Source organism: Ischnura elegans, chromosome 12 (genome assembly GCF_921293095.1).
Source record: "Ischnura elegans chromosome 12, ioIscEleg1.1, whole genome shotgun sequence".
Taxonomy (NCBI): Eukaryota; Metazoa; Arthropoda; class Insecta; order Odonata; family Coenagrionidae; genus Ischnura; species Ischnura elegans.
This window is the reverse complement of record NC_060257.1, coordinates 6,184,610-6,212,185: the sequence shown is the minus strand read 5'-3', so window position 1 is coordinate 6,212,185 and position 27,576 is coordinate 6,184,610. Positions and strand designations below refer to the sequence as shown.

The 27,576-nt window shown below is 42.2% G+C and overlaps 1 protein-coding gene across 1 annotated transcript in view; it reads right to left on the bottom strand.

Moving 5' to 3' along the window:
- Nucleotides 1-27,576, bottom strand: part of LOC124169525 (trithorax group protein osa) — a 106,135-nt gene that overhangs the window by 63,713 nt on the left and 14,846 nt on the right. The window contains exons 2-3 of the mRNA XM_046548158.1: nt 23,035-23,235; nt 1,884-2,004 (exon numbers count right to left, since the gene is read on the bottom strand). Coding sequence (XP_046404114.1) covers nt 1,884-2,004; nt 23,035-23,235 — 322 coding nt within the window. The remainder of the gene's footprint in view (nt 1-1,883; nt 2,005-23,034; nt 23,236-27,576) is intronic.

The following is a 27,576-nucleotide window of genomic DNA, read 5'->3' as shown; positions in this document are numbered from 1 at the left end:
AAAAATAACCATACCGACAGGGAAACTAACAATGGGGTCTTTTGCTCCGACCCAAAATTAAACTTCAATAAGAAAAATTTGATGCTTGGAAAGGAAGCATATGCATTGATTTAAAAAATTCTTTTGCAGTTAGCCATTCTCTCTTAATTTTAAGTAAAAAAAATTGTGAAATTTGGTTCCCACTATTCATGCTTTGGTGACATCATTAGAGTTTTGGCTCATTCACAGAAAACCTCTGATTGAGGTAATGAATCGCTCTCATGAGTGTATAAGACAGCAAACCATGCAAGACCAATGCGCAATGCTGAAGAGTAGCTGAAAAGCCATCACCTGCTCAGCATGAGTGTGTGACACAATACTATTCAGTGAAAGGCTAGAGGCCATGAAATTTTTTTGCCAAAAATAGCTACATAGCTAAGCATGCAATGAATAAAAAAATGGAAAAATATGGATCTACTTCCTTTTAAAACTCTATGAAAATCAGCATTAATAGAAAAGGTAAAAGATTGAGGTTCAACCAAAACTAGACATAACGAAGGACCAAAACGGTAGCTAATATGAGATTGAGGAGTTGCCTTTACACAGGGAGGGAATAATTTAACCGATTGTCGTAATAAAAAACAGAACAGAATAAATATTATGTAAAAATATGGGAAAACCTTAACAAAGAGCATCACTCATAAAACAACCTCCATAAAAAATTTCTATGTGACTGAATGTAACTATGTATGAGAAACAACTGCTTATATAAGGGGACACATTGGTTTACAATATGACAACGATAATAAATTTCCAATTGAAGCATTAGGTCCCATGGATTTCATACAATTTCCATAGCCATGCAGGCAATGCATTGCAACCAACATTGCATAAAAATAAACTCTGATCCAATAATTAATTATAATGATTTCATGGAAATCAAAGAAGGCAAAACAAGAAACCCCAGTAGCATTAACTTTAGTTTATAAACATTCTAATGAGGATATGAACAAAACACAACATACAAAACGTTGGTGGGGAGATTACCAGTTTTGCATAACAAGTAAGAATGGATCTCCAGGACTATCAGATACCACTTTGAAGATCCACTTTGATAGATGACATGAGATGCTCAATCAAAAGCCTGATAATTATTTATGGCAAAATTCTCTACGAAAAAAATCATTTGGCTAAGCCAGGATTACAAACTGGATCTCCCAATTACCAGTCAGGTATAGTGCCAGTTACACCACCATCCTCCTTGACCACCGTCAGACTGGGCTTTCCAAACCAGTTGCGTGTGTCTCAAGTCCACATAGAGACTCAAAGAGTGCGAGGTAGTGCTCATATTTATTTATTTTCAACCACCCGAAAACCTTTGGCCTATACATACGGCAGGTTACAACAGTTAACAAAGGACAAACACCCACGCCCTGGTTAGGGATTACCTACTGAGGAAGGACTCAAACCCATTACCTTCAGAGTGGCAGGCGAAGACTATACCCTGCTAAGCCATCATTGAGCAGGAAACCGTAATTCATTGTTATTAAATGACTGACATTTTCCAAAGTACAGCATGACACAAGTAAATTTTTAAACACACTCACTTGTATTGATGCAAAGTTATTTACACCAACCGTTACAAAAAGCTCAGCTGGGAGTCTTGGTAGTTTAGCTAGAAGCATACTCAAGCAGCAATTGGGATCGTTGTGTTTGGATCTCGGCTAAGCCAAATACCATGTTCATGGCAAATTTCACCTTTAGAATAATTTATCTGTGGAAGTGCCTGCACACAAAGTTATGTACTCGTAGAAGCATGGAGGCCTTTGAAAGCTTTCATCTAGGCCTGTGGAAAACATGTGCTCTCTTGGAGTTAGAGAATGGCTAGTGTTGAGGAGACTCACCCACTGCTGGGGACATAGAGCGGGAGCCCGTTGATCCAGTGGGCGAGGGCGTAGGCCTCATCCCCTGAGAGTTGGGCGTCCCAGGTGCGGGCCCACTTGAGCTGTCATTGCTGTTTTGGTCCTGAAAGGAGAGGAGAGAATAACCTCATAAGATAATGAATACCTTTGAATGATCCCCACAAGCTTACACAAATATGGCCAACTCGAGGTACTTCATATGCAAACAAATACGTAAATACTATAGAAAATATTATAATAAATTTCCAAAAAATAGAAATAAATCACAAGATTCATTTGTAACACTTCAGTTATGCCTAGCTTATGTCCAACAAAATAAGAAAAGGATCCACTGCAAGCTAGGATTTTATTTCTTCCATCACCAGATTGAATTTCAAAATGTCGGCTATGGATTTTCATTTAATATGAAATCAACTAAAGATAACGCAAGCGTTATTTGCATGAGAGGAGGAGAAGTACAACACTGTGATTCATTAGCACAAAATGAGCAATAGATATTTTGCATAAATCCACATCAGTAAGTCTCAAAATTGGGTAATGTTTAACAAGAGGTCATCCAGCAGCTAAGGATTCAAACAGAAGCTGGTACACCAATATGACTGTTCATACACCCAAACCTCAACATAAAATCCTCCTCTGCTTCACTACTTTCCATTGCCTGCAACTTATTCGGAGGACTTTTATTTTCTGAGCCCACAAAAGCAATGTTTAGTTTTTTTTTCCTTTCTCTGTAGCCACATCCTGAATGTCTTAAACCATCTCCCATCGACAGGAATAAAAAAAAACAAATAACACTGACATTTAGAAAGGCATTCAAAGCTATTGACAATAAAAAAAAGCTAGGCTGAGTAATTAATGAAAATGAAGCTGATAACCAAAGCAAAAGAGGAACGGTCAAAATCAATAATATGATTCTATGTCGAGCGCCTTAATTTATGTTAATTATTTGAGCAAGAGTTCAGAAAATAATGATCTATGGGTTGCTTATTTTTAAGTCAATTATTACCTCCCACTCACAGATTACAATAACAAAATAAACAAATAAAATAACAAATAACCTTTGTATTAAGGGTAGTTTATCACTTTTTGCATAAAAAATTCATGAAGACATAAAGTTCAGTAAAAAAGGAAAAAACACCGAGTGTTATGATATTAAACAAGCTTTTGTCACTATAGACATGGTCTTTCACACATTCCATAACCATTCAAAGTGATTGTAAATTACAAATTCCCCAGATAGTTGCACAGAGAAGAAACACTTTGAGTAAAGTTAGTTTACTTCATACTACATTAGGCCATGGATGAAAGAACTGACATAATAGTAGTTATAGATAGGATTAGCTTCTTCTGGCACGTTATTTCAGCCCTGCAATGAAGTTACAAGGTCAAGTAAGGACTTTGGTAAAAGTATGTTGCTCCTGAATGGGTTCTTGGGTAGAACTTTGATTGACAAGCTTTTCAAGAGGTCACGGATGATTCAATTAAACTGCATAGATTAATGAAAGCTTAAATTATATCCTATAGTTTTACTCTCGAAAAAAACCATCACACACCGTGTTTTGCATCAGCTTGACACATTCCCCCAAAAAACGGGAAAAAAGAGGATCAATCATTAACGATTTCCCAAATTTTTATCGTTTTTAAAGAAATAATATGTATTTCACAAAGTTTAAGACGCTGATGGTTTCCTAAAAACACCTTGGTCGCATCTTTCACCAACTGATATGAAAATATACCGATGTATGTCATAAAATTGAGTGGTAAAAGTTTCAGTTCTATGAGTTCATTCTTCAATACGATTTCCAACAATAACATTTACTTTCCATGTAATAGCAGATATGATTTTTCTGTGGCAAAAATACGACGCTTATTAAGGCTTTCATAGAAGTCATCGAGAATTTCCGAAATTCCTATCACATAATCTGCCACCAGCTGACGACCTTTCGCTCCGCGAATGGCAGTGTTAAGCACAGTCGCCAGTTTCCACCTCTAAGTCATTAATTTAGAGATGAAAATGCCATTACCTGGCTAATAGCTCCCTAAAATGATACACAGAGCTAGATCATGCACACACTTCGAATGGACCGCGAAATCAAGCGAAAAACCTCTTCCCACAAACTTAAACTTTCCTTCCATCACCCTTTACTCGATTCAACTTCACTTACAATTAGACGTAACTGGGATTACGTAAACAGTTACGCTCGGCGCTATAAACATGCAAGTGGAGGCGTGACGGGGGATGAGGCAGCGTCCACCACTGAACAATGTCAATAGTTACGACTCCACGCAAGAGATGTCTTCTGAATAAATATAAACACGAACGATTTTCAGATTCTGCAGATGCGACCGAAATGGAAAAATGACAAAATCCGACATCACGCGATGGCTCTGATTGGCTAATTCCGGCGATAGCATTTGTTTGCATGCTGTCTCTTCCATCACGTAAACAGTAGATGCGTTGATAGAGTGAAATATTGGTCCTAACTTCAACATTTCTTGGGAATAGCTTGCTCCAGACAACTATCGAAACGTGCCTTACGTTCAGCGCTGCGGAGGACCTGCTGCGCTCAATGTTTTTATTGACTATTGACCGAGTATAAGAAAATATTTGCTCAATAGTGTAGACAGAGTTTTCTCAGAACATTTCGAAGACGGAAAATATTGGAAATCCTTCATCCTATAATAATATTGAAGTTGGGGGTTCCACAGTGGACCAATGCTTATGGCTACATCTACATACTATCCCACAAGCCGCCTCAATGAGCGCGTTTCAGGGGGTGTTAGAACATAAGCCGTGAACAAATGAAAATAACATGCTCTAACGAAGTTCTGCCTGGCATTTTTATTGAAGCCCTTTATTATTAGGGGGAAATACAAATTCCCATACCTATCCCTTAGTCAAAATACCTCTCTTAATTTATCGTTTCTGTTGGACCTGGAAATACAGTGGGGTTCTACGACGATGTTCTCCGTGTCGCTTTGAAAGATATCAATTCTCAATTAATCTGCCGATGTAAATCTAGCACGCAGCCTAGGAAGCTCTAGCGGATACAAGTGTTTTACGTTCAAAATATGTGTAATGCTCTCTCTACGCCCGAAACAGTTTTTGATCACTTCGAGCACACTTGCACATATTCACTCCGCGGAGATTTCGAGGAGAATACAAGCAAATAAATGCGTGAATTTTGGTGACACCTTGACCTTGCCGAGTACTGGTCGACATGCGTGCGCGAAGGGGGATAAAGACGGAGAACAGGTAGGCGGAAGCAGGGATGAGTGGTACGCCTTGGGTGGTTGGATGCTGAGAGATAAACAAAGGGAGGGGCGGGGGGGTCGGCCCTTGGCTGGGAGCCACATGGCCAGTGGGAGTGGAGTGTGAGGGAGGTTGAAGGGGGGGGGGGGGGGAGTGGAGGAACACCCCTCAATGCACGTACCCGCCCCCAGTCGCTCACTCCAGCGCCGGCACATCAAGGGGGACGACAACACCTCGCGCTCATCTCCGATTCCCACTGCACGCCCACGCACAAGTAAAAGCCGGCTTACAGAAAAAATACCAAACAACGGCCGAATTAAACGATCATTTTTTCGTCCCTTCCGAGCGATAACTCCAGCAATCGCCCCAATAGGGTGGTTTCCTATTATTTTTTCATTACCTAAATCGAAAGATTATTACTCCTGGAGGCATTTCACGCTGCCAGCAGGTAGCGCTTGGCTAAAATAAGGATTATTAATACTCTAACAAACGAAGGAAACTTTCCGACCATGGGCAGTTCTAATAGGTGATTATTAAGAGACGTTTCCCTGAGCTCTGTGCCTCATGCATGCATTGGTAATCCCAGACGATGTAAAACTCCTATCTACTCGTATAGAAACTAGGTCCCTGTGACGTCACGTGGAGTGGAATCGCATGGGCGCCAATCTGGCCTTTTTCAAATGAGGTTAAAATTGACCATTGCCATTCGTCTAAACCGGTATTTCTAAAACCAAATAAATTGTATATTATGAATACATTAATGGTGGGTAACGAATCGCAATCAATGCCTTTCGTTTTCTTTGATGAAGGAAACTACCCTACTATGGCGGAAAAAGATCGTTTAACGCAATCACTTTCCGCGATGACTCCAGGCATCCTTCATCATCATCCTTTTTTCGATCACTCGGCACGACCCTTTTCCTGCCGCTGACACCGTCTTTCGGCCAATCAGAACGCATGGCCGCCAACGGCGAATTCAATGCCCTTCTCGGCTTTTAATGGAATGGCAATTGTAAATACGGAGAGAGATGGAAACAAGGATGGTGGTAACGACCGCGTGTTTACAATTATTTTTTTAAACCGCCACAGAGCCAGGAAGATAATTTTTCGTTATGCGCTTAATTTCATCATACAATATTTAACTTTCTCTTTCGACCGACCTCAGTTTCAATACAGGCCATCAACTCCGCTAGGAACACGAAGAGTTGATATGCTGAAGGAGTACCTGTGTCAACTCGCGAAAGTAGTGTTTGCGAACGACAAGGATGATTATCATTTTTATAACCTGACCGAATGCATAAAAATTCCATTTTTTGCCAACGAAATTTAACGAGAAAGACCGAATTATCAACCAGAGGTAAGAAATATTAGTAAGCTTCTGATATTCGTCAATCACATAATACTTTTATTTGTGCTCACTAAAAAAATATTATGTTTCTTTGGAACAAATTAGGAATTCTCAACCATCGATGTGATAACATTAAAATCAAAGCCTTAAGTCGAAACCAATCACGAGTTGGTCAACTATCACTTCAGCGGAGAATATGGTACATGCATAATATACATTATATTTTCCAGGAAAATGACATTTATATCAACTACAGATCATCAACATCGAATTTACATACATTGACCCCATTTCAGCAACTAATATGATTTAACAGTCTGATTTGAGTGAAAATTAAGACTTAAGTTAGTGATTTGGTTATATAGTCGGATGGAAGACTTAAATGCTGCAAAGTGCATAGTGGGCGGGTGTATTAAAACAGCAACGCAGATTTCAGGTTGCCATAGATAATTTCCCAAACATATTCAAGGTTTTCTATGGCCTTCATCTAATACTCCGACCACGATGATAACTTGAATGTGAGAGTATAATTCTCTCGCCGATAGACATCTAAAAGACCACCACTCATTTTGAGGTATAATTAAATTTCCGCCATACATGGTCAAATTGTTCGCACCTGAAATAGGCATACGACTAAGTAGATTCTCACATAAACACTAAGTACATAAATGCGTTACACACTCATTCTCGTAAAAAGAGAACATACCAAAAAAGCATAATTTTCATTCCCTCGAAAACCTAATAAACGATATTTAAAAAAATAAATCCGGTCCCCTTTTCCATATTCGGTGAAAAATCGTGAATTCTCGTGACTTCAAAAGGAATTCAAAGATCCCTAATAATCCTATTTTTCCAAGGCCGTTCCCATCTTACGTACCCATCCCGAGTACGTACTAGCCAGTTGACAGAATTGTATAAAAAACGCAAGCTACAATGTTGGGTCGCAGTTCGATTCATCGATCGCACTCCACTCTTTCCCCTTCTCATTGACGCCATGAGCCGATCAAGCCTTCCCTCCCTCCCCAAGCCAACGACCAACAAAGCCACGATGAAACACGCGCGCATTAACGCAGCACTGGTACGACAGAGAGAAAGGATATTTACGCTGAACGACTCTCATTGAACGTTATTTCATTTCTAGAAATTTTTTCTTATTATATTTTCGCTGCATTTTTCTTTCCCTTTATCTTACCATTTTTGAGCATTATTTGACCAGTATTTTATCGAATTAAAGACGCAAGCTGCAATGTCGCTGCAAACGAAACGGTTATCTACAAATATGGGCACACGCGAGGCATATCCCATAAACCCCTCCGCTGAATTAGCACTGTTCTAAACTTTTATGTATGTTCTATATAGATTAATAACATTGTAAGTTTTGGCCTTCTATTTTAGTGCATTTGTGTAGCGGTTTTGGGTAGCATAGAGCGATTCACGCTTGGTGGGAGCTCACACAATTAGCATGATTGTGCACGTATAAACATTTGCCTCATAAAATCCAAATTTTCGTGAAGATTGTAAACAAAACATCTTCTCGGTAGATGATAGTCTTCGATACAAACAAGCAAATACAACGCACGTATTATGCTGATTATTTAATTTACACATTAAGAACACATTTACCTTCCGTTTCAACCTACTGTAAAACAATTTACTCATAATTACAGTATTTCAACTTAAACACTATCAAAGATCACCACCACCACCACCTCTAAGATAAAAAAAAACGAAATTGGGTCTTAGGGTTTATTTTTAAAATAACTCTTGAATTTTGATGCAACTGATATTATCTCTTAGGATAACCTTGAATAGATCGTCGGATTTCAGCGTATTTATTGATAGTTTAAAAATTATATAATCTCCCAGCTAATGGCACGATCTCATAAGAAAAATACAAATAAGACCCCACAGCAACCAAGTAATAACTCGTTTAAACGAAAGACATCAATTGAAGGTATTCGAACAAAGCGAGCAGGTATGCTTTCCATGAAATGAGAGAAATAGCCGCAGGAGTGTGAAGAATTAGCCGATTCATGCCCATCGCCCAGGTCCGAATGACGACTGCATTCCAAGCTAAACTGTAGCGGCAGAAAATAAACACATCGAGGGTGGGTGTCGATGTTGACTCATGAGCAGGCCACACCGCGCTCGCTCCATCATGACGAGACGAGACGAGAATCCGGCGCGGGAAACTCTCGGGTCCGTTTCATTCTCAGCGCTGCATTTTGTGGGCATCGCCTGTGGACACGGAAGCTCTATTTTTGGCAGTATTAGGGGGCAGGCAGGCGAGCGGCAGATTTTCCCGCATTCGAGAGGGAATGTAGCCCAAGTGGAGCACTGAATGCGAATCTGAGCATTTACAGGCTGCCCTGCGAGCCATCCTGACCAAAATGCATGAAAACTGTTCGTACGCAGGTTTCCGCGGTGATTACTTGAGTTCAGCATTCTTTCGGGCTGCATCCGCGTCCGTTGTCGAAGAACCACAACAGTTTCGCCGGCTCTCCTGCCAGCGTCCTCAGGTGAAGGATGAAGTGAATCTTTTAGTCCTCTCTTATATAGTCAATTTTTGGCGCCAATTCGGTGGATTTCTTTCGACCAATCAGGGAACGTCCTCGTATTTGCGTCGAATATACCTTTTCCCGAGAATAATAAGAGAGGCCATTGAGATAGTCAAAAGACCAGCGAACTTTAACAGGGAGGATGGCTATCCTTCGCACAGCGCGTGGAAAAGGTATATTCGACGCAAATACGAGGACGTTCCCTGATTAGTCGAAAGAAATCCACCGAATTGGCGCCAAAAATTGACTATGTAAGAGAGGACTAAAAGCTTCACTTCATCCTTCACCTGAGGACGCTGGCAGGAGAGCTGGCGAAACTGTTGTGGTTCTTCGACAACGGACGCGGATGCAGCCCGAAAGAATGCTGAATGCATGAAAACTGACCGATAGCAATGGAGATGCCACCATCCACATAATACCCTGCGAGCCACCTCGAAAGTGTTTGGCAGGGGGTGAGTGTACACCAAGATACAGAAAGCAATACGCTCCGTCTTCGTAGTCATCGAAGAAAAAAGTCCATAGAACATGCAAAGGCCAGCAGCCAGCGGGAGCATTCACCAGATGGGTGCCAAGGATTTTATCACGTTGGTTCCCAAAGAGCTCTTGAACGACCCCCACCCCCTCAGAATACATTGTTGAATACGAATTATGTATAATGCCGTAAGTATCTCAATATATATTAATTATCTTAATAAAAATGTCCCGTCAATTTTTCAATTCAACTTATATAGAAGTCAATAAAATGATCTCAATATAAACATATCAAATGAAAAAGCTTTTGCTTTGCGATACAAGTTTTCATCTGAGGTAGCCATGGCAATTTGAACATGCTAAAGGCACGAAAGGTTGCCGATACCCTTGATTATATAGACAAAATTTCCTCGAAAAAGTGAACACAAAACGCTGGGCCTTCACTATGCATCACATGACTCGGAATCAACAAGATAGGCTTCAATTAAGTACACGAAAACACACCTCATCCATTGACCCCACCCACCTCATCCATATCGATTTTACACTACTTCCAGTCCAAGTGAAATATTACGTATGCATTAAGGCACTGATACGTACATAATTATTTTCCAAGAGGCAAAAACGATCATAATATGAAATTAGATACAAAACCATTTTATTTAACCACTGCAATAATTTACCACTAAAATGCTTTTTTATTAAAATATAAATCATCGTAAAAATATACCCTACATTTTCTCAATCTACATTCCTATAATTTCACTATCCCTATATTTTCTATCGATCGAATAATTCGTTTTCTTTCATATCCCTGATTAAGGACTAAAACTAACCGTAATTTTGGCAAAAATTGCATTTTAATTTTTCAACACAAGACTCACTCCAATTAAATAGGAGATCAAAAAAAGATGAAAAAATTAGTTTTAATAATAATTAGGTCATAATTAAGACTCTCCAAACGCACACTTGTAATTTAAAAATAAACACCCCTTCCAGGTATATGGTTGGTGTCACACCCCACGCAAAGTCCCCATTGATGTGGCTTTCGAGATCGTACGCAAATTAGATAACTACGCAGCAATAACAGAATACATAATACCTACGTTCACTCTCTCAGTCATTCAAATCGACAGTTGGCTGGATACGGTGAGGGTAGAGCTCACCCAAGAGTTGCCACAGGCGTGTGAACATCAAAGATTCAGGGTAGATGAGGGTCAGTTCCTTTCCCGGGGCCAACGCGCACTTCCGAGGATTTTTATAAGGGGGCGCCTGAAGTCCGAATAAGGATGTCTTAAGATTCAACGAAGATGAGTTGCCGTCAGGACATACGTGGTGCTTTGCCGGCGAATAGACATCGTAAGGTTTTCTAGGGTTTCCATCCATTGGGCGTGAGGGACAATTTTCTCCAACGCTTTGACCTCATCCCCAGATGACGAGGAACGCGCCGGACTTAGAAACGTTGGAGAAATAGCCGTCAGGAAACCCGATAAAATCTCAATCAGTCTATTCCCCGGGAAAGCACTAACCCGTGGAAATGTCTGGCACATGTTGTGGTCTAGGTTATGGTCAGAGAAAAACTGCAGAGGCTCCGCAAAAAGATGAAAATTATGGTAGTATTAGTAGAAGGAGCATTGCCAGGGTGGACATTTTCACCCGGCTGGAGAAAACCTTATTCATGAGTTACCGTGGTTTAGAAGGAAGGAAGGCATTAATGCCATAACAGAGGGGAAGAAACATTGGGGAAAAGGAGACAGGTGTCGTATGAATGAGAAACCCTGAGGTCAGGCAACTTATTTACAAGGCGACATGAATGGTCGGGGGATGGGAGAGGGGGGAAGGGGTTCTTCGGAGGGGCAATTTAGATGCCTCCAATGGGGGAAGGGGGATTGGGGGGTGCCAGGAGTGGGGAGGGAAATCGGCCCTGCAGGAAGTAGGAAAAATAACTGCTCGTCTCTGGTCCCCCATACCTCCATTCAATTCTCAATTGCGCCTTTGATTTCTACGTTAGCAGAGATTTGCGATGCTAACAACAATTTCTTCAATTTCACAGGTAAATAAAAGCAATTTATTTTCTGCAAACAGGAACAGATGGAACTCCCTTAAATGAAAACTGTAAACTATGGGAACGAAAACTACGAGAATAAAAAGCACTCGAGAGAAGTTGGATAATGTGATTTTAAATACATACATGTGAGACACGCCGTTAAATTTAATTAACCAAGACACCATTACTACCCTTAATAGGACGAGGAAAATATTACATTTTAAATCCCTCTGTTTTGCTGTCCAATTCCTTTACCAATTCTCGTGATCACGACTGAATGAATGGATGTATACCAAATACGTAGGCACGAGTTTCTTCTCCCCGGTGTATTTCATGGACAAAAGCAGGAAGAGAGAGTAATGCATTAAGCTTGCAGAGTGTGATAAGGATTATTTTTTCAAGAGTGGATGCCGGCATGCATTGGTTTCAAAAGAAGAACCCTAGGTGTATGCAAATTTGGATGAAAGTTGAAGAGGCGCGTGTGATGAAAAAAACAACTTCCTTGTGTTAAACTGAAGAGGAGGGCGAAGAGGAGATTTCGTAGCAACAACGCGTTTCAAAACAGGTAATAAATTCCCTCGTTTCGTTAACATTAAAATAAACTGCTTTCAAATGAGTCATCCTTTGATGAAAAAAACAGAAACATGATTAGGCCACCTACATAGATCAATAGAGATACGTTTCAATTAATGCCTTAACCGGCGGTTTGATTGAACAATTATGCGTTAGTAACTTGTTTTCTATTTTTGTCTTCATCTATTGATGCTAGAAAATAATTCTCCAACATTTCTGCAATCAAGTTCTCTGTAATTTCTCTCGTATTTCCCCTGCTTTCCCTTAAAGGCATGAACTTGCGTTTCGAATTTATCTGTAAGTATAACCAAGTGGTGGTAGAGGAAGAAGCGAAATTCGCCTCAGATTAAATAATAACAATACTATAAGACTTCAATGAATCGCCACAAAAACGTGAGAGGAATGTTGCGATAACTAAGTCTAATTTTTACATATCGTACGCACAAAATATCAGCTTCTCACCAATCGACGTAAACATTCTATTTCATCCACTTGGTCACACATTGGCAATCAATGCCAAACGAGATTATATAATCTTGCGGTTTATAAAATACTATAGCAAAAAATACCGCGAACAGGGATAATTTTTTATCGAAAGCAGGTAGAGTACAGTGATGAGAGCATAATTATATGTATATTAATGAAAAATAAAACTTTTTTTCAGAGTGAAACATCCTCAAGCGTGATCAGTTGGGGAGTTTTGGAGGTAGTATCAAGGAGAAGGTATCCGCAAAGCCTGAGTAGAGAAAGAAAAAGCTTCGTGTGTGAGAAGCCGCGTGCCGGGCGGCGAGGGAAAGGAGGTCCATGGATGGAAGCAGAGGGTGCGGGTGCAGAGGCAAAGAAATGTTGTCGGGGAGCAGATCAAAGGAAGGTCAGGGGGAGGAATACGAAGCAAGGGGCGGGTGCAATCTCACAGGCAGCAAAGGAGACAAAACTTGAACAAAAGAAAAACGAATAATTCTTCGAGGCTCCAGAGGTGTGTTTACGGGATGCATTTACCCGCGCGGATTGATGCGTACCAAAACACAAACACCATTAAAGAGAGCGACGGTTATCCGTTGAAACCCAGATCGGTTTCATTTAAGCGTTGGAGATTGCATAAATTTGTGTATTCTTATAACACCACAGCCATACACCACTTACTATGGTGCTCGTAGGGATAAGCCCCTCCTACCCTTGCAGGTACTTCTCTTAGAAAGTACAAGAGAAATGATCCATGGAATTCTCAGTAGTGACAAAATAAACTTATTACCTACCATCCTACTATAATGCATTCCTTACAATAAAAAGTTTTCCACTCCACAGGATTAACAAAATTCCATCGATATACCAAGGTGGTTTACGAAATTCCATAGATACACCAATTGACCGCGAAATAATCGTTTGGCTAAGCGAGAATAGAGCTAACTGGTATCCATGTATATAGATAATAATTGGTTTCTTTTATTGGAAGATTTTAAAACTCGTAATTAAAGTTGAAAATTAAATAGTTACATGAGAGTTTTAGGGAAACTGTTGGGTTCAACATTAAAATCGACAAGAGGGGGCCAGTCATTGACTAAAATAATAGGGTTGTGTAATGTGGAGGGCGGGGCCTAAATTTGTGCCAAAGAAAACGAAACACGCGTATGCTAATTTCAAGAAGGCGCAAGGAATAAGACAAATGAAAAACAATTATTACGTAAGATTTAATAGTTCCCGTGTGACACACGAGGAGGTATGATATGAAAAACCACAGTGTTCACAGAATGATACAATTGATTGATTGATAAATGGCATGACTATAAAATGATTTCCTTAATTATAAGCTGGAACTTCATTGGTGCCGGTACCAGCTCATTTATGTCTCGCTCTGGTATACCGACAACAGTTACGGGGAAACTTCGATTGATGACAAACAGAATACGTCTAATTCTCCTCTAATTACAATAAAAAGTGAAATACACATTTTGCAGCTTTGAGAGCACAAGAGAAATGTTTCAGGAGCCTGACTAACCGAAACCTAGCAAGAGGTGCGATGAGTACATCAACGAAGGTATACGGAGAGTCTTTGCGTAGATATTCTTCTCATGATGAATTATTAAAAATCACTCCACAAATATTCCATTCTTCCGGGGATTTCAATAGTAATTCACACTTGGAAATACGAAAGATGGCCGCCACAAATTTAAAATTTCCCTGAAATGACCAAACCAATTGCAATGATAACCTTATTCCACAACCACACCACAAACCTGCTTCACCCATCTTTCCAGTTTTCGAAGTTATCCCACCCACTTATCATCTACGATGTAAAACATATTTAAAATAATTAACGCCATTGCTGCTTTGAAATAATTACTTCTAGTTGGGGCCACTGCCCCGCTACAGCGTGAAATACGGGAGAGACAGTCAATGCTCAACGTCAGCTCCCATTTACAAAGTTTTGAAACAAAATAAAGTGCACGGTTTTCATTCAAGTAATGAGACAAACAAACCCTACAAACAGCTTTATAATACTTAAAGAACGCATTTTAATTGGTTCTAATTAATGCTACTCACAACGCATTAAAAATAGCAAATTACTAATCAAAATGACGGTTATGTAACAATCCACAAGGAGGTTTACAGCATCGAGAAAGGCGTAATGATGGCATTAGTCATGAATACATTTGAATATTAAGGCTGCTCATATTCTCACTTATAAAACCTCTTCATACCAACGTCACTTATAGGTATAATTTTAATTAAACCTAAACTAAATATTAATCAAACTTAAACTCGGTTAAATATAAATTAAACTCAATCATTTGAAAGTAAGCTATGAAAGTGAAGACGCCTGCACCAGGAAGTTGCTTCGGTTCAACTTATTTAACGATTCATTAAAAGGCACCCTATGACCGAAAATTCTGGCAATTAATGAAATACTGGCTGTACCTTTCATATTGTTAAATAGCAACACTACACACTCGCACCTGCCGGGGATTACATGTGTAGAACCGCGTAGTGTGCCGTAAAAATAAATGATAAGAACGATAAGAGTTCCTGCTAAGATCTTCGCCTAACGAAAACTTCCTCTGAAAGGTATGTTAAAGCCATGTTGAGCTGTCTCCTCTCTCGTAGCAGTTTTTCACTAACCGCGAGGCTTTTCTTAGTATTTCAATCAGTTCAAGTCTTGCCCTTTACCTGACGCCCAAGAAGCCAGTTTCCAACGGGAAGATGTAGGCGCGCCTGTTGGATTGAACTCGTCGCCAGAGTTCCCCGGCTGGCGGTTGATTATATTTGGGTGACGAGGGCCGACAGGAGAGGTCATTGGCGCGGCCGAGGCGAAGCTTGGAGGGTGGGAAAAGGAAAGATGTGTTAGCCCATTCTCGATGAAGAGAGAGAGAGGACCGAGGTTACGTCACCCAACACAATACCGCCGGCCACGTGCTCCTCCAAGAGACGCCCGATCATTGAGGGTCTGGGTCGCACGACAAACTCTACGCCACTGCGCTGGTATTCGAGCCCCGGACCATGAATGTTACTATAGTAGATTTTCCAGCCAACATTAAGATGTACTGTAACCCACGACGCATTCAAATTGGTTAACCAAGTCGACGCTAGCAGTGCTGTCGCCAGGGCGATCTGAATTTCACAGGGAAATAAGGAATTGTTGTTGGTCGTTAACATATGTTAACATATAGCGGGTGCAAATACTCTATCCCAAACATATAACTAATTTAAACATCCATTCCCGTGATAATTTTTACAAAAAACTTACGAAAAGGAAGAACGATCAAGAACTCGGAACTTTTGGGGAATAGCGGCTCGAGTCCCGAAACTTCATGTGCACTTTCAGACGATTCTATAATGTAAATAAATGTTGAATGCAACGAAATATGCCATTTTCTTCGGGGAACATTAGATACTGTGGAATGAAATTAAAATCTCTACTTAAAAAAACAACTTAAACTAAATTTAAAGGACTTAAATTTTAAAAAACTACTTTAAAATAAATCCCATAAATTTCATCCAATACAACTGGCTAGTCCGCAGTAATTTTCTAAAATTTATCAGAATGATTTATTCTTTTTCGGCGGCTTTCAGAGGAGATAGAGAACTCAAATGGGAGCGGCGGGAGGCGTGCAACAGATGTAGATGGAATAGAATCGATTGCGAACGAGAGCACTAATCAATCGCATCGCCCCACTCTTTTCATTCCTTTGGGGTTGAACGAGGCGTTTCCCTCGGATTAGTCACCTCTTCCGGCGCCACCTGTTCCTTCCTTCCTTCCCACCCCAACCCACACCCTTTCGCTTCAAATTGTTACCTTCGTCCGTCCAGAGAATTCCCAACCACGTAATTATCCCTCGTCGTGTGCCCGACCGTCCCACCCCGATTCTCCCGACCTCTCTTCTTTCCGCCTTTCGCGGCAAACTTTTGCCTTCACAATGAAAGTTTCCTTCGACACATTTTCATTGTAAAACATAGTACGGGACTTAGGAAATGCACACGTTTCGAATACTTGGTCATAGATGGGATTCCTCTTCAGTGGTAAATGATATATTGTGCACAGACATTAAATCACCAACAGGCCCAGGGTGCCCACATGATGTGCAATAATAATTAATGCACATCCAGATTTTCCTCCGCGCGACCCCTTAGATAATGATCACCGCATGCAGAAGGACAGGCACGAGGAGAAACAGTGCACTCCACGGCAAAGTGGCGATGCTGAAGGAGAGGGAAATGCATAACGGCCATCGACATACGCCAAGCAGCCACCCCATCCAATTGCTGAGCCAAGCTTACTATTAACTTCTTAAGAAGTAGGAGTTAAGTCAGAATCTTTCCACTTTCATTCCTATCCAAAGTCCAAAATCATCTACCTCTACACATCAACAAGTAAGCCGCTTCAATTGGTGTGTTGTGGATATGTTAGGACACCAGCCGTTAACAAATAAAAAAAAAACAAATTCTCTAACGAAGGCCCGTCATGCATTTATTTAAATCCTTTTTGGTAACGGGGAAAAAGGAATTCTCATACCCATCCGTTCCGCAATACTTAAATGTATCGTTTCTCTCCGACCTGGAAATATAGTGCGGTTCTATTACGGTGTTCTGCGTGGTCCTTCCGTTTTTCATTTTATTTTATTCCCAAACCTCCGAATACAGCTCTCGTAGGCCATTTTAAATCGGGGTATTCAACAAATTCAACAATGAAACGTACACAAACAACCATGCCCTGGATAAGGGGAACTTACCCAGGCGGGACTCGAACCCGCGACCTCATGTTTGGCAGGCGAGGATTTTACCATCTTTACCATCGAAGATTCACGTTATATTCCGAAAAGATTCATGCAATTAAGGTTTAAATAATAAAACTGGCAACGGCGTTTCAATATTTTACTTTAAAGTGTGCATTGAAAAAGACGGGGACACTCAAAACACGCCAATCTGAGGATTAAATTTTTCAGTGGATCTTACAAGATCTCTTTCAACAATGAAGGATTTACTCGGTGAATTCGCCTAAGTTTCCTCCTCAGACAACGTGAAGCATATCCTCCGTTTACCGTGATACTATGGTGGATGAGATCACGAAAAGAAAATAATGGAAATAGAGTGCAAAAGAGAGAGATGTAACTATCTCTCTTCCCTCGTACTATTAAGGATAGCAACGGTATTTCGATAAATAGAATTAATGGTGTACTCGCTAGGACGACTCATTGCATGTTTCCATTTTCTAACCTTGAACGGATTTACCCAAGGGATTTCTAACCAAAAGGCAAGATTTGTCTTTGCATTAACGTACACGATTTTTTTTCTTTGTAATATTTTTATGGCCGCGTGGTGTGCACGTGGGAAACCTCTTGCGTGCTACACTCATTCATGACTCTCCATTTAAATGCCTCGGGCAATCACTCTAAAAGGGTTACTTGAAACACTTGCTCTGAACTTGAAGCACTGCTCATTAAGAGCGTCCAGAATAACCGTGATTATTTATCCTATTGACAACCTTGCAAATTTCCAAAGAAAAATGCATCCATTAAAAATATCGAATGGTCGTACGACAGCCATGTGTTTACCCAACTAAAAAATAGGGAAGCGCCCTAGATCTAGGCAACCAACACGTCGTTAAAGTAGATAAGATTGTGTGAACTTCAGTTCCGGTGACTAATCCCTTTGTCGTAACTGTGACGGCAATCACATTTAAATTCTCGCATCCACGGAAAAGAGACGACACTGACCATTTAAAGAGATTGTAAAAAATATCCGGCTGCGACAAGGTTAAAAACCTTGTAAGGAGACTAATTCATGAAGAGGGATCCAACCAGGTTATTTAGGGACCAACGAGAGGAAGTATCACACTGGATGTGATCCTTTTAAGGTCATTTGCAGGTGTTCAAAATGTATAGATTATACCTGGTGATGACACTGCGGATTGAATAGAGCTAGAAATGTCTTCCGCTAAGTCAAAGAAAAAAAAATGGAAAATTCATCCGTAAACATAAAAAAGGGAACGTGATGGACTTTAAAAATGTGCTGTGAGAAAAATTCCCAAAACGGGCTGGTAAAGGTGCAGCTCACAATGAAATTTGGGACTCTTTTAAGAATATATTACTCGTTCTAAGGAGGAGGTTTAAATACAACAGCGATCCTGAAAAAATATTAAAATGGTAATGTAGGAAGATTGAAAGGATAAGGATGACGTGCGCACAAACAAAGAAATTTATTCTGTAGAAACCAAGCAATTACAATAGATACCTTAAACATTGAAAATTGGGAAGTCCGGGAGAGATACATGTTGACTATGTTAAGACAGAGAAAAACGTATAAATTCAAATTCATTAGGGGGACAAAAGAAATTAACAATGGACAGGAGAACACGAATATGGTAGCTCTTCAGAGAAAATTATAAGTAAAGGAAATTCACTGGCAATTTTCAATTGCATCCCATATTTTCTACGGTTGACATGGCCGTAATGAAAGCCACTGACACTGCTGAGTGACTAATTCAAGAGAAAACAATGACAATAAGAAGGGTTATTAACATGATTGACAGCTAAAATGAATGTCCTAGGAGTACACGACCAGCCAATACACCATCAAGCCTTTCGTAGATTTTAATAAACCATTTGCTACGAAATTCTGCGGGTAGCAGGTTAATATATACAAATAAAAACAAGAAGAAGGGCGCTAAACTGCTGTATTTGACGAATAAATTGAATCACACAAATTTACCTAAATAATGGGATAATCTAGGAAAAAATTCAAACGACTCGGAGCATGCCAACTAGTCACTCGTGGTGATCCCTTATCAATGACTAAGCGCGAGGCGAAAGATGCATAGAGACTGGGCTAACTCAAAAGGTATTCTCATCCGAAACACAGCCTAGTAATGAGGCAGAGGTATTGATCATGAATTTATTGGGGTGAGGGAAGGGCAGACAACAAATGACTTTTAAATAACTATTTCCTTCGCAAGCTTACAAAGCGACAGCAAAAGAGAAGGCCCACCACAGGGAAGAGAAAGCTTTACGTTTAGTTACCGGTAATTTTAAGTGTAGGGAAGAAATATAGTTTTATAAAGTAAACCCTCAGGCTAAACTTCTCTTTCAAGATCATTTACTCGAAAACATACCATAGTTAATATGACAGGGATTCCAACGTCGACTAAGTCCACATAACATAAATATTTTATTTTAAGCACTTATTCAAAATATTTTAAGCACTAAACCAACGGTCGGCTTGAAATCACCCAAAACTGAAACAACTCAAGCACTTCTTAATTAACGAAATAGCAAAACGAGCGAAGCAGAGATTATAGCCTGTGAGCGGAAATTACCAAAACTTTAACTTTTTTCGACGGTGGGAACGTAGGCATAGAGATAAACTAGGGTCTCACTTTGAACGAGCTTGTTAGCGTAGGTTTTCGATTCCTATGGCGGTGGTTTCCCGAAAAATCCTAACTCCAGCGAACAAGCATCGGTTTCCTTTCACGCATAACGAAATTGGCGCCAAAACCCAGACTCGAAACCAGAATTCCGGGGTTACACCTCAGCATTATCATAAAAAAATTTAATTACGAAGTATGATTGCATAAGCCCGAACTAAAATTTATTATCACTATCCCAACAAACATTCATCGTGAGGAGACGTGATAACTTACGGAGAGCATTGTGATGGCCACCTTACAAGTGCTGCTGGCAAGGAGAATATTAATTATGCCAAAATAACTTGTCTAATCCCGAAGAGAAATAAGCATCTCAGGAAGGCAAACCTTGGAACGGTGGACGACAAAGAAGCAATGTTGTGGCTAGACAAATTATGACGTGAACAAGGGAGTGAGCCGATGGCGGAAAATGCATCTCCCACGTGTTTTTCCACCATTCATCTTACAGAGAGGAGTTGTTTACACTTGGAGATGGCGCACACAATCGATCACACTTTCGTTTTCGCCATAGCAAAGGAAACCTAGAATGAGAGACAGCGAATGGAGGAATGACCCCGCAGTCCACGCGACAACCAATGCAACAAGAGACGATTTCGCTGTGTTTATGATTCTCAATGGAGAATAAAGGCTACTTCCAACATTCTTCCACAAATTTCGAGCTCCCACATCCCATCCACGAGGAAATAAAAAAAATCGGCACAAATAAACGGTTCTTAGGAGGGCCTTTGGCGGCTGAACCTCGCTGCACAAGGAGCAAAATAATTGGGAAATTAGATTAGATAGGCCAAACCACGATCAGAAAATAGGTATCAGCAGAGGAAAATGACGGCGTAGATAAAACACTGACGGAGTCAGAGCTCGAAGATGAAATCCATAAAGGCATATCGTGGCGATGTATAGCGGCTGTAGCAGTAGCCACGTAGGCTAACAGCTAAAAGCCTCGCATGATTGCCGAGGCCTGTTCCGGGCAACAGACTTGGGAAAGGTTCTGAACGCTAGATGGTAAACCTGATCTTGATACTGGATAGTTTCTCAAACTACTTGCAAGTGAACGACAGTTAACAATCTCCGCTGCGTCACGATAGGGATAAATTGAACGAATGGGAACGAAACATCATGATGAATATAAAAGCCTGAGACTCACTCACTGACGCGTTTTTTTGATAATGCAACATATCCACGGCCATCGATAAAACCTAGCAGACACGCGCAGATAGGTTCTTGCCAACAATTGAAGAACGAAATACTATACGCAAATTGCAAGTAGCTCGAATAGTTGGTCCATAAAAGCCAATCGAGTACATTTCCAATGTAGCCGGCAGTTAGCCAACACTGTCGCTCACAGTCAGGCCCCAGGTAGCATGATTTCCTGGGCATTATTTGTACTACTGGCCCGAAGCCCGACGTTTCCCCCGTTGAATCTGTTCGTCTTCAAAAATGACATGGTAGCCAAGTGAACTGACGACATGTCCCATACGAGCCACTCAACAGGATGAGGTCCGAGAAGCCATTCCTCGCAGGGCCCAATAGGAAAACAACTAATTTTCTTTATTTACCACATGGTTCGAAATATGCAAAACGTGGAGCTAACGAGCTATGTCGTTTCCTTCATGCCCCAAGGTTTGGCAGCTTACGCAGCTCAGATTTAAAGGGATGAGGTAGTACAAAACTGCCGAAACGCTAGGCCGCGGGAGATAAGGAACAGGATAAAAAACTAAGAGAAGCCTTCATGTTGGCCTTTTTTCGCGCACATGGCATGGTTTCGTCCCACAACAAAAAACCCCGAAGATTGCTCGAAGGGTATGATGAAAACGTGGATATATATAAAAATCGGTTAAATTGGTATAAATGTACTAGTAATTGGTCTTTAGAAAAGAGGTATTCCGTAACTAGTAAAACAATGGAGAATTTTTTTGCCACTGGGGAATAGAATACTGCCCGTTGATTAGTCGTGTCCGTAAACGTAGGACTCTGCAGTAGATGGTTAACGCTAATAACCTACGTTTTGTAAGTATTATGTCCTTAACTATGCACACTGTAGGAACTACGATGATTCTTTAAATGTAGCGAAAACTTCGTTCCACACAATATAGTATTGGAAGAGTACTTCCGTAATAGAGAACTGCCCAAAAGTCGGAGGTATAAAATGATAGTGGCGCAGGTGAGTTGCCCATACGTTAAGACCACTATAGTTGGTTAAAACGCGAACGATCTGCGCGGAGTCCTGTAAAGAGGCGCGCTCGTTAGCTTCCCCCTGTGCTGGAAAGAGCCCCTCCGAGCGCGACTCGGCCCGCCCGCTCCCAGGCGGACAATTGTGCAAGGAAGGGGAGAGGAGAGACCGGTTCTGTGTCGAGGGGGACGGAGGGGCCGCTGGCTGCGTGCGGTGGTGGTGGTGGGAATTCCGGACACCAAATACACAGCGCGCCTCTCAAGTTGGCAGCAGCGCCGCCAGCGGAGGGAATCCAAGAGGCGGGCCTTATCGCGAAGTAAATAGCAGCCAAGTGTGGAGGGAGATCCAAAACGAGAGGATTGGACACGCAGAATAACCAGCAGGGCTCACGCCGCTAGCACGGGCGAATGCAGGGCCCGAAGGCCCCTCGATACACAGGGGCCAGCAAACACAAGCAGAGGGAATGCTGGGGACTCGCATTACGTGGCGAGACGTGGATGTTTTGCGGGAGCCGCAGCGGAGCACCTGCAAATTGTAGCCGCATTGCGATGAGAGAAGTTGGCGTTGGAGAACAGAACTCGGCCATACACGGTGGAGGGGGTGGGTGGAAGAGAAAACAGCACATTCCCACCACAAGAACGTGGTTTACACAGCAGATATTAGAAGCTCCGATGGAATATTGAAAAATAATGCTCGGGGGAAAGACGTAGCTTTCGAGCACACTGACACGATTATCGATTCTGCCCCCAAATACGAAGTTACAAGGGGCGGACGGATGAGCAAGGGTAAACTACCAACCTCCGCGTAGAAATCCTCGTCTCCACGATCAGCAAAGGAACACCACAGCACACTGTACACTCCACAAACATGTAGGCACACCGAGTAATCCACTGACGAGCACAGTATAATCCCAAGGAAATTGTACACACGCCAGACGGCACGCGGCAACTGTTCACGCGCTAGTTCTCCGTGCCGACGCGCCCTCCGATCGCGGCGCCACTAGCGTCGACGACCCTCGGCCGAGAGCAGAATCCCACGGAACCGCCACGGGCAGCAGCACACACCAACACCACACCAACGAAGGCACGGACGATTTTTTTACGCACTTGCTCGCATCTTGATTGCGCTCTCCTCCGTTTCGCCGTCGCTCGCGGGCCGTGTTGCCGCGTCTTCCTTTCGAAGCCGTGGGGAAAACTCCACCATCACCGCCGCGCCGATTCCATCATCATCGTGGTCGTCGTCGTTACTTGGGACGGCGATATCGACCCAAGGAGAGGGGACACGCGGGGAGAAACGCGGTATGCGAGCGAGGAACGTCCGTGGCGCGTTCGGTAGGGCCGCTGGGGAGGACTGGCGAGGAGGGGCCCTCCTTTCAGGCACACTCGCTGAGCCAGCCTAGGCTGTTTTTCACTGGAGGAAAACCCATGGTGCCCGCCCCACCGTGTAAGCGAAGGCAGCAGCAAAGCCCGCTATGCCTCCCCCCCCTTCAAGAAGAAACACCCCTCCCCTTCCACGCCAACTATACTTTCGCCCCTCCGTCCCGGCCTTTCTATTCCCCTCCTCCTTGCCCCCTCCCCCACTCCCCCTGCTCTCTCTCTCTCTCTCCCTATCGCAGCGGCGGCGCTGTGTCGAGTTGGTTGGTTGCCTCACCCCTCTTCCCTCTCGCTGCAAGCGGCGGCGGAATCAGGCTTGCCAACCCACACGGGCCAGGTTTACCTCCCTTTCCCTCTATCCCAGGCCAACGCGCACCACGTCTTCGCTAGCCGCTCCTCCGACGCTAGCAACAACCGCTCGATACCACAGAACGTACATTGTGACTAACTTCACTCCAAAATAAAAGGTAGACCACCCACTTTCACACCCTATAACCCCAACCTCAGGCATACCAACCCACAAACGATGTGATTGGTACGAGGAAAGTATGGCATACTTCATGATGACGTTATCACACTTGAAAATTCCTGGAAAAAGGAAAGACCGATACGCGGGTTGGTTAGTTTGAAATATAGCAAAGAATCGAAGATAATTTCACGATTAAAGTTAGCCTTTCCCTCTGTCCCAGGCCAAGGCGCACTACGTATCACCTCGGAGCGCCATCTCGCCAGAAACAGCCGCTCGATACCATCCAACTTCGGTCACTAATAATATCACTACAACCACTAAGATAGAACCGAAATTAAACAACCGATGAATCCTAATCAACACATAGGAATTCTCAGGAATAAATGCAGGTCCAATGAAATGAAATAAGGCCAACTTGATATTTAGGCTGTTTTTACAGAATTCCACCCCAAAAAGATCACAAACGATAGGGATGGGTGTATTTCAACAATATATTACGATTTAAGCCACGTTTATTTCATCATTTGGGGCGCAAAAATATTGCCATCCAGATATTGTTCGGGAGAATAGGAAGGGGTGGCGGAAATCCCGAACGACCGGAATGCAGTAGGATTCTCCGGAGCGGGCGAAAACCTCGCGGTGAAAAAAAAATATCTCCGAATAAAATGACAAGTCCACGCTTTCCGTGCCGCCCGCGGTAAACAAAGAGCCCACGCACATGGTGGGAGGGGGAGGCAGGCAGCCGAGCGGGGATATCATCACGGCGGCCACTCGGCTACCTGCCACTCCCCCAACCTACCTCCCACCCTCCGGAATGCGGAGAAGCAATACGCGACAGCGTGACACAACTAGAGCTGACCCACCCCCGCACAACTTATCCCCAATAATAGTTCCCCAAATTATTGACCAACGGGGTGGGGGCGGCGCACGAGGTTTCCTTCCCGCCGCCCCCCGGCCCGGGAAGTGGAGGCAGGGGCCTCAGTGCATAGGCGAAGAAGGCACGTAGTCGGCCCCTTGGTAACGTGCGTCCACGACCACGCATATCCGCCCCCTGCCGTCTGCAGCCACCCCTAACGCTATGAAGTCGAGCTACTTGGGCCCATCGCGTACTCGTGGGAACACTAGCCGTGATATAGCAATAATAATTTACTCTTCCATAAAAACAAATGCATTCATACATTATTTATAAACATATTTGGAAGAGAGGTACCCCACTACGCAAAAGGCATGTTTTTAGGGTGCCAACGCATTTTTGAATGCACTGTTCTAATGAAGGAAGGACATTTCATTATTCATAAGAATATTTCAACAGAAAAAAACATACTAACTTTATTTACAATACAACTCGGCTCTGGCCACAAAAGAAAACAAATCTTAACGAAGCACATTTTCAATGTCATTTGAAGACATTTACTATTGATCAGCTAATCAAAGAAAAGTCGTACAAAAGTCTCCTCCTTAAATTTGCTAGGTTGTCTATTACAATATGTAGGTCCCACGAGCAAAAAGGATGTTTTAAAAAGGGCGAGGCACATTCAACGCATACGGACCCAGATGCCTCTACGACGATCATTAACACGATAAACTGTCTGTCCATTTCTTTAGACACATTGCCGCTTTTTACACAAAATATCTTTAGTACCTAAGAGGAGTTTTAACAAAAAATATTTTTAGTGCCTAAGAGGAGTGCATCTTTCTAAGAGGAAGAACTCCCAGTCTAGTGAAAAGGGGCGGAGGATACTCCCAGGGAATTTACCGGAACATCATTCTTGATTAGCGGAAACCTCTCACAGTACAATGTAATACAATACAACCAAGTATTTAAACAATACTGCTCAACGAGGCTGAGCTGCTATAACGTTTAAAACTAAATAATTGCAAGGAGGGAATAAAAAAGTTACCACATGAAACAATATTGGTCAAATGAATAAAAATGCTATGGGCCGAAACTTAGCAACCGTTTAATTTGTAGTTCCTTCATAATTTAGCGTGCACAGCAAGCGCTCTTCAACTCTTTTTCTAACACTCCAAAGATTGTACTGGTGTCCTAACCTTGTTGAGCTATACTTACTTCCCTTAGAGCTTCAACGATCACTGCCAGCACGATAACTTACAGTCGGTCTTACTCAGCAGTTACCTAAGGCTGGGGCCAAAATAAACTCCTCAAACTGGAGCGATATCATGAGAAATGGGAATGATGGCGAATCAATCCCCCAGAGAAATAAAAAAATTAAAATCCAGGTCCTTCTCTTTCTTCGTGTGAGCTACATTAAATGGGAATTAAATCAAATTTAATCCGATCGAAATTAACTACACAGGAACAAACACTATCGTTTGAGCCTATAATAACCACCAGGGATCACGCTATCTGGAATGCTGACATTCCAAATTGGTTCGTATGCACTAACGCCACAATTGCTCTTGCTTATATTAAGATCGATCTTGCAAATATTAATTTATAGCTAGAAAAAAAATAAAAGCAAAGAAAAATACATTGTTTTAACTGGAGTGAAAATGCGTAATATTCATCCTACTGCACATTGGACACTGTGTGTTGGAGACGGCAGCTAGCGACAACGGTGGTGGTATTTCAAACTACAGACGGCGGATTTTTGCCAGTAATGGGAACACTAGTTACGTGACTGCGGTTACTCGTCCGATCGGCTAACTAAGAGGCCGTGCCTTGGTGAAATAACTTCATTTCGCCATGGTCCCCTTGCTCTCTCGCCGTGGTTCCCGTAAAAACCAGTCACCGCGCGGGTTCCGAAGGCACCGCCTGGAACGCCCGTTGCTTAGTTCACTAACCTACGGAATGGGGGCGCTGAGGTGGCGGGAAATATCAAGCAGCCGACCTTTTAGTCTCCCGAGAACGCGCGCTCCACCACGATCAGACTGACCTACGAATACCTACAGTAGCACACTGAAAAAGCACTACAGTTATACGATATGCTGACTGACCGCACGGAGGAGAGATGCTCACCAAATGTTCATCAATAGTCACAAATCCTAAGATTGGTTAGACGCAGCCCACCACTCAATTATCCCATCGGCTAATCATTTAACACCTACGTATTTGTTCTGATTTACATCCACTTGCTCCGTGTATCTCATCCGTGGACACCCTCTGCCATTCTTCCCCTTCACTTGTCCTTCAGCGATAATTTTCATTATTCCATCGTTTTTAATGATGTGGTCGATTAAAAGGTCCTCTGTTCTCCCCAAGGTTTTCAAATGACCAAAACTTAGGACAAAACTGACCACGACCAAAAATTAGGACATGCCAGAGAGATAGGAAGTAGGGCTCGTTCAGTAGTTTTTAAACTGCCGTCTTTCGATAGAGCTTGAATATTGACACACACTGTTAAAACTGTCGATCCGTCACTTATTCCCCAAGCTATTTTCGGTGAAAAACTGACGGCCTTAAAGCATACGCAGGACGGTCGGTCACGTCATATACTCCAGCCAAGATCGTCACCGAGTCCCCTCGGCCTCGCATGG